The sequence below is a fragment of the Thamnophis sirtalis genome, unplaced genomic scaffold (assembly GCF_051295495.1).
Source record: "Thamnophis sirtalis isolate CommonGarterSnake01/CBP01778 unplaced genomic scaffold, rThaSir2_p1.2 scaffold_13, whole genome shotgun sequence".
Taxonomy (NCBI): Eukaryota; Metazoa; Chordata; class Lepidosauria; order Squamata; family Natricidae; genus Thamnophis; species Thamnophis sirtalis.
In genome coordinates this window covers 44,863,934-44,875,053 of record NW_028261393.1, presented here as the reverse complement: position 1 = coordinate 44,875,053, position 11,120 = coordinate 44,863,934, and the positions used below count along the sequence as shown (strand labels likewise).

The window sequence follows — 11,120 nt, the reverse complement described above, 5'->3', positions numbered from 1 at the left end:
TTATAGTGTGATGACCAAAACTGGATGCAATGTCTTTGATCTATGAAATGAAAAACTAACCTGGGTTTTCAACAGACATCAAAATTCCAACCCAAAAAACAAACCAAGTTTAAAACCAACTAGGCTTATCTTTCAGTGCAAACATGCCTGCCAAGACTTTAAACTTAACTTAGTTAAACATGTTGACCAATGGCTAGTGGTGGTCAGATGGTAGCCAACAGAGTTCTGTTTGGTCCTAGAAATGCTTTCAACATTTGGACTTTCAACTCTGTAGTCAAGGTATTAGGTTTTTTCATGTGCCAGGAATGTCTCAATGTATGATCAAAAAAGGCAATATGATGGATGGGATGATGCAATCAAAACTCAGTTTAGTTGCTTTGCAGAAGGGTGCAAAAGGTTTAAAGCAAATAAATTCACAACATAGCATTGCACTTCCAAATGCTCTTCTGGTTAGAATTTGATGTAAGTTACTCCTAAATAAGTAGAAGGCACATCCTTGAAGCATACAGCTAATGGGCTCTCAAGGAACCGAGTGTAAACCAATATACACCAAGGAACGTCTTAAACGAATATTTCTCTTCTTAATTCATCCTTCTATGTTGTCTAAAATCCATAGGCTAGGCTTGGCTTATAATAAGCCAAGCTGAATGGGCTCCGTTTTAAGAAGCACATCTGGGAAAAAGGAAAGGGAATGAAAAAGGGACAATAAACAGCCAATTACTAGATTAATTTTATTGATCTGGAGTAGGAGTTGAGATCTTCTGTCTCAAGTACCAATTTCCTTGTTCAACTTCTGCTTGTGATTGGAAGTTGCCCTTCTAACAAGACTTAATTAGATAGACTTTCGGGAGTTTCCCATAATGCTCCGATGAGCCTATGGCAGCATTCCAATACTCTAAAACAGGTAGTCATTGATTTTTGACCACAATTGGGACTGGAACATCCCTTGCTAAGTGATTCAGTTGTTATGCAACATCTTCTCCCATTGGCTTTACTTGTTGGGAGACTCCTGGGAATGTCATAAGTGACCATCTTACTGGTTGTCTTGTGCCCAAATTTTGATCGCATGACCATGGGCACACTGCAACAGACATCAGTGCAAGGACTGGTCATAAGTCACTTTTTTTCACTTCCATCACAACTTTGTACAATTGTTAAAAGGATAGTTGTAAGGTGAGGATTACCTGCATTCTAGTTTTCTGAAAAAACTCTAGTAAGTTTCATCATCCTCTTTTAACAACCCCATAATCCCTTGCAGGGTGGAGTCTGGGCAACTAAATGGAGCCTGAGTGTTTACTGGCCAGATGCCCACCCTGTCGCCAACGTGGAGTTATATTCAGCAGATATATTCTCATTCTAGTAGGCTTCATATGTAGGTTAATTCTAGAGACGCCAATCTGTTTCTCTCTGTGGCTATGCGACCTCTATGGCGATGTTTCTCAACCGTGGTGGCTGTAAGATGACTGGAGCTGAGTAACTTTGGAAGCTGAAGTCCATACCTCTTAAAGCCACCGAGGTTGGGAAATGGCGCTCTATAGTCCAGAATATTTAATGCAGACATTTAAAAAATGGTAACATTGCACCTGATATCCTTTTGCTTACTGTCAAGCTCTGCTTTGAATGCTCACCCCTTCTCCATGTTGGGCAGTGAGGTTATGCAAGAGTCTTCTACTCCTACTTCCTTGAACGTTGAGTAGAAACCTTTAGGATGGAACCTAGGTGAGCTCCAGTTTTGAAGAACAAATGTGAATTGCAATCCAGCAACATCTGCAGGACAGAGATTCGCTTATTACTTCTACTACTACTAGTGTTCCTGAAGAGCTAGAGACTTCCACTAAGTTTTTGAATGAACATGAGGATGGAGGATGAGTTCCTACTCAACGGGATAGGTTCAGAAGGATCAGGGGTGATTAGGAGAACCCATGTCTCTTACTGGCCTTGAATTCCCTGTTCAGTGATAATGCCTCGACAGGATGTAGGTTTCTTTTATTGCAAAGGTTCTCAAATCATAAATCTGAGGATCTTTATTCAATAGCACAGTGTAAATATAGACAGCCATTGGTGTTCAGTTTGGCTGTTTTTTTATTTTGTTATTCTGTCTTGAGTCTGCAAAGATCAGAATTTTGCCGTTGGTAGGTTTCTGGCCTTTAAATTCACAGTGGACATTTGCTGACACCCGGAATAGCTACCAATTTCCAGAAATTATGGATTATGTTCTCGGCTCCCGACTCGTGACGGGCCAGAAGGGCGAGCAGAAGCTGCCTTTTGCACAATCCTGCTCCCACAAACAGTTTTTCGTACCTTAATTTCTTCTCTGTCACATGAACGTACAGGTTGTGTGTCAGTGCGCACACACCCTCATGCGCATCTTGGGTCAATCTTCCGAAAAGCAGGCACAGTTTTGTAAGAATAGCACAGCATTTCAACAGCATGTACCGGTTGAGCCTGGACAGGCCAAACCGAAAGCAAGTGGTTTTCCTGGGATAAAATGCTGCATACTTTAAGGCACGCCAAAAAAGGTGAGGGGGAGAGGGGAATTTAACTTTTCCATTTCTAGACCTCGCCAAGCTCTCTTTTTAATCTCACAACCCAGGTCGGTTCTTGGAAATGCTGAACGGTTAAACCCTCTTTTCCTAAGAGCGATGGAGCTTTTCTTTTTTATTTATTCTTCTTTTTTTTTCCTCTTTTTCATATTTAAAATTTCCACTCTTAAGGGGAAAAAAAAGGAGGGGAGGGAAATTTATGAGGATGGACGTCTCTGGAAATATTTTTAAAAAAATAAAACCTCAGCTTTCACGTTCCGTTTTATATACCTAGATACGAGCAAGCGCAGAGTATCTACCTATATAAAAGAAAGAGGAATCCTGTTGACTAAACTTCTTTTAAAAAATATGGGTAAGTATACTGGCGTTTTATAAATATACTGCAGTTTTGTGTCATTTTATGCCCGTTCGTCCTTCTACGCTGCTTCTTCACTAAAGCAGAATTGGGAAAAAACAACCCAAAATAATTCCAGAAAAAGGGGAGTAAAAATAAAGAAAGAAATCTGTCTCGTCATGCAATGCAGTAGGCATCCGATGGTACTAAATTCTTATCCAATCTATTTACAATAGAGCTGGATACATTATTGATACGGGTTACAGTGTTCTGTCACAAGGGATCGTCCCTCCCCCCCTCCCCCCCACGTGGCTCTCCGCCCTTCTTCCGACAATCCCTCGCGGGGGTCAGACGTGGGTTTCGATGAAGGAATGTGTGTGTGAGAGCAGAGAGGCTGTAATGGTGAGTTCAGAAGCTCCGTTCTGGGCTTTCAAAGCACCGCTGTACTCACAAATGTCCAGAAAAAACTCATAGTTCTTTATTTTCCATTCTTTGAATTTTTTGGACGTCAACTTAGGTTCGTGGAGCAAGCTGTTGATCATGGCCAGATCTCCTTCCTTGGCCTGAGCAGAAAAAAGAGAAACATTTCAGATGGAAAAAAAACAATCAATCCGAGGAACAACGTACTCCAGAAATGATGTGGAACTACTGTATTTTTCGGAGTATAAGACGCACCTTTTTCCCTCAAAAAAGAGGCCAAAAATTTGGGTGCGTCTTATACCCTGAATACAGCATTTTTGGCCTCCCGAAACCCTGCCCCGTTCACCAAAATGGCTATGCATAGCCTTATGGAGGCTTTCAGCGACCTCCTGGAGGTTGGGGAGGGCAGAAATGAGCAAAAAATGGGGCGTTTTTTTGCTCAATTTTGCCCCCCCAGCCCCCAGGAGCTCCTAAAGGCTATCCATGCCCCTTTTTTACATAAAATGGACCCATTTTTGCAAAACAATGGGCTGTTTTTTGCTCATATTTGTCCCCACCCCACCCCCCAGAGCACTCTACAAGCCTCCTAAAGGCTATTCATGCCTTATAAAAAAAATGGGCAGTTTTTGGAAGGTTTGCACAGTGCAACAACTTTTTTTAAAAAATTGCCTCTTCAAAACCTTGGTGCATTTTATACGTCTTATACTCCAAAAAATACGGTAAATGAGTAGCTTCAGCCGTAGGGGTGGTCTACTCCACAGCAGAATACTGTGTCCAGGGTGGGCTTCAAAAATTGCAGCAACGGGCTCGTTGCCCCGTTGCTGGGTGGGCGTGGCCATGGTGGGCGTGGCCTAGTTGGCTTCCTGCATCACGGTGGGCGTGTTTGAGTCTGTTTTGACATGTGCATGATTTGTGGTTCATTATTATTCGTTTAATTTTGAACTTTAGTTTCGGCTTGACGCGATCTCTGACGGTTAACCTGACTGATGTCAGGGAGAGGAAAATCCCTCCCTTCAGCTTTGGAATAAAACATAAGGAAAAGGTAATGGGTGGGGAAAAAAGAGTAGAGCAGTGTTTCTCAACCTTGGCAACTTGAAGATGTCTGGACTTCAACTCCCAGAATTCCCCAGCCAGCATTCGCTGGCTGGGGAATTCTGGGAGTTGAATTCCGGACATCTTCAAGTTACCAAAGTTGAGAAACACTGGAGTAGAGGAATGAGATTACATGGACAGAGCAAGGAGTAAAAGAAGGAGTTGAATCACACATTTAGATCCATTGGGGGTGAAATCCACAGTGTCTGGGCCGAAATGGGTGGGAGAAGCAAAGCAGAATGATGAAAGCAGCAGCTTCATGTCATTACGGGAAGGAAAAGAGGAGGCAGAGCGGGAAGGTGGAGTCAAGTGAATCATTAGCCTAGAGTCATTACATTCCCATTAATGTTATAAGTCCAACCCCTCTTGAATCCCCTCTTTATCAGGCCCCAATTTAGTTTTGTACGTTAGTTGCCCAGATTCTTGTGTATAGGTTTCAGCAATAAATCTTCTGAACCGGAACTTATGTGTGATCCTGATCCTCCATGCCCAACATTACGTTCAAGTCTTGCCCTTTTCTGTCTTGGTGTCATGATGTTTCACCCAGGCCATAAGAGGAAGATCTTTCCATGTGATGATAGAAATGCTCTTTCACTATCTGAATGACAGCAGCAGGGTCTTTTCATGTGTCAAATTGGCTTTCTCCTTGCTTGGACCTAGAGAAGGCTACTAGATGGAGAATTGGTCTTTCTACATTCCTCTGATTCAGGGCAGGGGTGGGTTGGTGCCGGCATTACTGCCGGTTCGGCGTGCAAAAAATTTTGTGCGCGCACGCTCACTTCACTCTTGCAGACACTAAACACATGCTCCACACTTCTGTGCATTGGCACATAAAAAGGTCTGCTCATGCGCAAAACGTTAAAAAACGAAATAAATAAATAGATTTCTGCAATGAAAGGTGTTTTGCGCATGCACAGAACTGAAAATCAAGATGGCAGTGCCCTAGGAGAACTGGTTCAGGGTCATGGCAGGCCTGGGTCACTGCCGGTGCCAGTGACCCAGGCTGCCAAGTTACTACCGGTTTGGCCAAACCGGTCTGAACCAGTAGGAACCCACCTTTGATTCAGGAGTAGAAAAACTCTTTGTTGTTACTATAACAAGCTACACAGCCCCTTTCACTGAATCTACTACAGGGGTAAGGTGTTCTTACTTTTAAAGTACTTTTGAGTACTCGGATGCGATGCAACTTTTCATTGACGATAGGGTCATTGCATCTCTTGACGAAGGACCTCCGGAATTCCTGCTTGGTGGAAGGACGTTGCTCTCCAAAGGCTGACAAGCTGGCTTGTTCCAAAGTCTTGTAGAGTTCATGAAGACCATCTGTGCTCTTCCTTCGTTCTTCTACTTTTTCTAAAGAGAAGCAAGCCTGCTTTAGAAGCTAGATATATTTCTAATGAAGGAAAACAGGCAAAGTTAAAGACATAATCCTTATTGTGCAGATGACTATTGTGTAAATAAGAGCCATGTGGTGCAGTGGTTAGTGGTTAGTGCAGACTAACTCTGCCCACTGCCAGGAGTTTGATTCTCACCAGCTCAAGTTTGATTCAGCCTTTTTATCCTTCTGAAGTCGGTAAAATGAGGACCCAGATTGTTGGGTGCAATATGCCAACTTTGTACACCGCTTAGAGAAGGCTGTAAAGCATTGTGAAGCGGTATATAAGTCTAAGTGCTATGGCTATTTGTCAGAGTATGAATGTTTATAGACAGGCAACAGATCAATGGGAACTGTTTGGAAACTGAAACATAATATTTGTTTGTATGGGGCCATAAGAGACAATTTTGGAGCCTGGGCATGGCTTAGACTTACTGAACTGTATATAAGAGTTGGTTTAGCCGCTGTAACTTTGCAACATCTGTACAATATATGGCCTCTGTATCTCTCTGCTCTGTAATGACTTGCTTTTATGAATATTGCTTTGTATTCCTGATTTTGTATGCTGACTTCTGCTGTTTGGTATTGTATATAAATAAGTTTCTAATATATAATTGAATCCTGCTGAAGTTCATTTACTTGTGCGCTGGTCGGATGTGCTGCAAAACTCTGACACTGTTGCTATCTCTGTTTTAATCCCAATGAAATGTAAAAATAAAACCTACGAAAGAGACATTTTCTAACCTATGTGAATTCTGGGTATGAACTAAGCCAAACCAAACCACAGAATATACCATCTAGACTTAAGGTCCTAATATCTAACAACCAGTCCTCAAATTATGACCACAACTGGGATCAGAATTTCCATTGCTAAGCAAAGTGGTTATTAAGCGAGTTGTGGCCAAATGTATGACCTTTTTCTGTCCAAGTTGTTAAGGGAATCATGCAATTGTTAAGTAATGTCCCCCATTGACATTGCTTGTCCAAAGCTGGGTGGGATGCTGATATGGTCATAAGTGTGAAAAACCATCCTAAGTCACTTTTTTCAGTGCCGTTATTACTTTGAACGGTCTCTAAATGAGCTATTGTAAATTGAGTTCTACCTGCAGCTTTCCTCCAGGAGTTGTAGGCACTCCATCTTTGGAAGTTTTAAAAAATAGACTAGACAATTATTTGACCGGGATAGTATAAGTCTTCTTACTTGGTCAAGGGGGTTGAACTAGAAGACCTTTGAGGTCCATTCCAGAACTTCCAGCCTAAGTTCTGTCTGTTCTACCAGATGTTTCATTGCCTCAATCACTGAAGATGACCCTACTTTTACAAATGCTAGAAATTGTGTCATGCTGGCTAGTGAGTTCATCTGATCCAGAAACGTCTTCTCCAGAGGTGGGTTCCTACCAGTTCGCACCTATTCGGTAGAACCGGTTCGTCAAATCTACCGAACCGGTTAGAAGAGGTTCCACCAGTGGACCCGGAAAGCAGGCCACACCTACAGAAGAGGTTCTAAAAATTTTTGAAACCCACCACTGGCAAGGATCTTGTAACTTGACAGCTTTTAAGACTTGCATGCTTCAATGCCAGAGTTTCTGAACAGCTACTTGGACCAACCTAAGTATTAATTCATAATTTCATATCTGGTCACATGGGTGGCAAGCCACTCCCACAAAGGAGGCCACACCCACAGAGTAGGTTCCAACAATTTTTGAAACCCACCACTGATCTTCTCCGACTTAACTATTCAAGATCTCACACAGAAACCTTTTGTAGTTCTTCTGCCTGTAATGGAGATGTTCATGTTTTGACATGCCCAAGGAGCAGAAGCCCGATCGCTCAGCTTCATCGCTTCCATCCCTCACACTATCCGAAGTCCCAGCTATTTTAACCTCTTACCATCTCCCCCCGAATTACTCGGCTTTTTAACGGCCAGCTCCTCTTCCGACCGCTCTTCAGAGATCCCGCTTGTTTTTACCCGCCCTTTGATCCGGACGTCGCGATTCCGAGGAAGGCTTTGACTCCTTTGCTTCTGGGGCCTGGAGTGCGAACTCTGACCTTTGTAGCACCCGACCAACGGGAAAGGACCATCCTGATCATGATTATGGCGCCTCTGGACGGGTAAGGTGGCTTGTCGCCGCCTCTCCGGGGACACCCCGAACCTCTCGTTCACATAGTCTGAGTCAGTAGGAACAGTCTGCAGGAAATGGAGTCCCGAACTGGTCAACGGCGTCTCTATAAGATCCTGCCATGAGCGTCGTTCTCTGTAGGGAGGTCTAGAACCTCCTGCAGAGTGTGTGTTCCCTGCTGGATCCTGTCGGGATTCCTCTGCAGAAGAATGGGAATAGGTTGATTCACTGGAGAAGTGACGGCCATGTTTTGGCTCAGGGAATGGACTCGAAGAATTCATCTGCAAACGAATAAAACACCACTGTAAGGTATAGTTATGGAAAGACATTGGAACCATACAAGATAGACTTTTCAGAGGCAAATCCTTTTCTTTCCCTCAATAGGCTGTTACTGAGCCACGGTGGTGGCACAGTGGTTAGAGTGCAGTACTGCAGGCTGCTTCTGCTGACTGCCGGGTCCCTGCAATTTGGCAGTTCGAATCCCACCCGGCTCAAGGTCGACGCAGCCTCCCATCCTTCTGAGGTGGGTCAAATGAGGACCCAGATTGTTGAGGGCAAGATGCTGACTCTGGAAACCGCTTAGAGAGGGCTGTAAAGCACTGTGAAGCGGTATATACGTCCGAGTGCCATTGCTATTGCTACTGCTTCTTGTAGAGTTGCTTTTGTGTTGGTAATCTCTGTTACTGAAATCTATTATCTCTGTTACATCCAGTTGAATGTCGGTTTCAGGTTCCCAACACACATCCAGAAAGAGTTTCCATGGAGATTCTCCATCATCCAGGTCATGGTTGTCCCAAAACTGATCTCTCTCTCCTTCCTTCCTTCCTTCCTTCCTTCCTTCCTTCCTTCCTTCCTTCCTTCCCTCCCTCCCTCCCTCCCTCCCTCCCTTACATCCTCCCTCTCACTTTCTTTCTTTCCCCCTCCTTCCCTCCCTTCCTTTCTTCTTTCTTTCTTTTTTCTTTCTTTCCTCTTCCTCCCTTCCTTCCTCCCTTCCCTCCATCCTTTTCTTTCTTTCCCTCCCTTCCTCCCTCCCTTCCCTCTTCCTTTCTCCTTCCTTCCTTCCTTCCTTCCTTCCTTCCTTCCTTCCTTCCTTCCTTACTTACTTACTTACTTACTTACTTACTTACTTACTTACTTAACATTTTGCTTCTCATCCAAGAAGCTTCTTCAGTTCTAACAGAGCTAGAATGGAAAAAAACTTCTTGGGTGAGAAGCGAAAGGTTTTCAAACAAAAATGTCAAGGAAGTCCAGTTGCCTTTTGGAAAAAGCACCTTTGGGACATTGAGAAAGGGAGAGAAAAAAAGAAAAGAAAAGAAAACGCAGAGTGAAATTCAAAAAGTTTTCATTTCACAACTTTCTGGACTCACCGAGGGGGTCCGGTGGTAGGAGTCACAAAGCACAACGGGTCCTTCTTGCTTCAACATTAAGGAGTTGTCAACGTCTTCCTGGTCACTTTCACTCCAATAATCTGCTAAGAAAAGGTTTTCATTTTGTTCAGAAGTGTCTGCTTTGCTAGGCAAGGTTTCCCAAAGGCTGCAGAAAAGTCAGATATTTTCAACTGCCTCTTTTGAACAACTAATTCCCAGAGCTTTGTCTTAAATCTAAGTATTTTCACCCATGTAGTATGACTGTATTACTATTATCCTTTCTCATCTTTTCTCCTACCTTCTCTTATTGGTATCATTATTACGATTATTATTACTCTGCTGTTTTGAACGTACACGGAGAGCACCAGAGACAAATTCCTTGTGGGTCCAATCAACTTGACTAAATAAAAGTTCTGTTCTACTCTTCTCTCTATTCGGTTCTCCTCTCCTCTATTCTGTTCTGCACTGCTCTGTTCTATTCTATTGTCTTCTATTCCTGTTCTGTCCTGTTCTACTCCTGTTCTGTTCTGTTCTATTCTATTCTTCATTCCAATATTCTGTTCTATTCTTCATTCCAATATTCTATTCTATTCTATTCTATTCTATTCTATTCTATTCTATTCTATTCTATTCTATTCTTCATTCCAATATTCTGTTCTAGTCTTCATTCCAATATTCTATTCTATTCTATTCTATTCTATTCTTCATTCCAATATTCTGTTCTATTCTTCATTCCAATATTCTATTCTATTCTGTCATCAAGAAAAGAACCTCACCTTCATCTGCCCGAATATCCTTGTCATCAGGTGTGTAACCAATGGCGGCCAAACCTAGACGGTTCATCCATCTATTGAAAGATTTTTAAAAAGAGAAATGGGTTCCGATGGCTTTAAACCCTCCTTATATTAAGCAGTGAGTGGAAAATTTGAAGTTGCTGGTGATGATAATGATTTTAAATTTTCATTCATTCATTCATCCATCCATTCATTCATTCATTCATTCATTCATTCATTCATTCATTCATTCATTCATTCATTCACTCAATTTCTGTGTTATTTATTCAATTTCAACTAACTATTCAACTTTATATGTTCCTAGGACTCTCCTACTTTTTTCATCTTTCACAGGGCTGACTTAGAAGTTGGGAAATTGCATTCGGCAACATTTGGAAGGCTGGCTGCAAATGGATAATCCTGAAGCACAATATGAAGTTTCCCATTTCACAACTCTTTGATACAACTTTAAATACAACCCAGAAAATAAAGATTCCTGGGTGCTGCTTTCTGATGGGTATTATTCTTAACCTCAGTCCATTCCTGCTGTCAAGGTGTTCTGACCCAGCTCCTCAAACACAACAGACCCTCTGATGTGAACTCAAAAGACCCCTTTATTAGGAGCGCCAGGAGCCCCGCTAAAAAGGTTTCTCTCTCAGGCTAACAAGTCCCTCTATCCGGAAGATGGATAGTTGTCTGCCCCATCTGTTCATCTCTGCCATCCTGCCTTTTATCCCCAGAGCTAGGGTATGGCTTTGCTTGCACTGGTGGCTCTTCCTTCCCAAGGACCGGCCCATAGATTTCCACTGCTCTCCTCTCCTCTGCCTTCTGCGTGTCAGGCACTGGGCCCAGCTGTTCCTCCTCTTTTTCATCAGACACCTCCAGACCTGGGGGATGTTGACTCTCCATCTGAGGCTGACAGACGACCCAGGCTCCGCCTTTATCTCTCTCTCTGACAGCCCCACTCCCTCTTCCCCCTCTTAGCTCTCAGGTTGCCTTGATGCTGACCTTAACTCCCATGCCTCCACCTCCTCCGATTCTGTGGCCGGAGAGGCTGGAGTCCGATAAGCCACAACACAAGGGCAGCAAAATAGTCATA

The 11,120-nt window shown here is 43.1% G+C and overlaps 1 protein-coding gene across 1 annotated transcript in view; it reads right to left on the bottom strand.

Moving 5' to 3' along the window:
* The window catches only part of LOC106548733 (connector enhancer of kinase suppressor of ras 2), a 217,428-nt gene continuing 206,308 nt past the window's right edge, over positions 1-11,120 (bottom strand). Inside the window, exons 20-24 of the mRNA XM_087727105.1 lie at positions 10,025-10,095; positions 9,249-9,352; positions 7,652-8,162; positions 5,540-5,739; positions 1-3,440 (exon numbers count right to left, since the gene is read on the bottom strand). Coding sequence (XP_087583231.1) covers positions 3,225-3,440; positions 5,540-5,739; positions 7,652-8,162; positions 9,249-9,352; positions 10,025-10,095 — 1,102 coding nt within the window. The 3' untranslated portion in view covers positions 1-3,224. The remainder of the gene's footprint in view (positions 3,441-5,539; positions 5,740-7,651; positions 8,163-9,248; positions 9,353-10,024; positions 10,096-11,120) is intronic.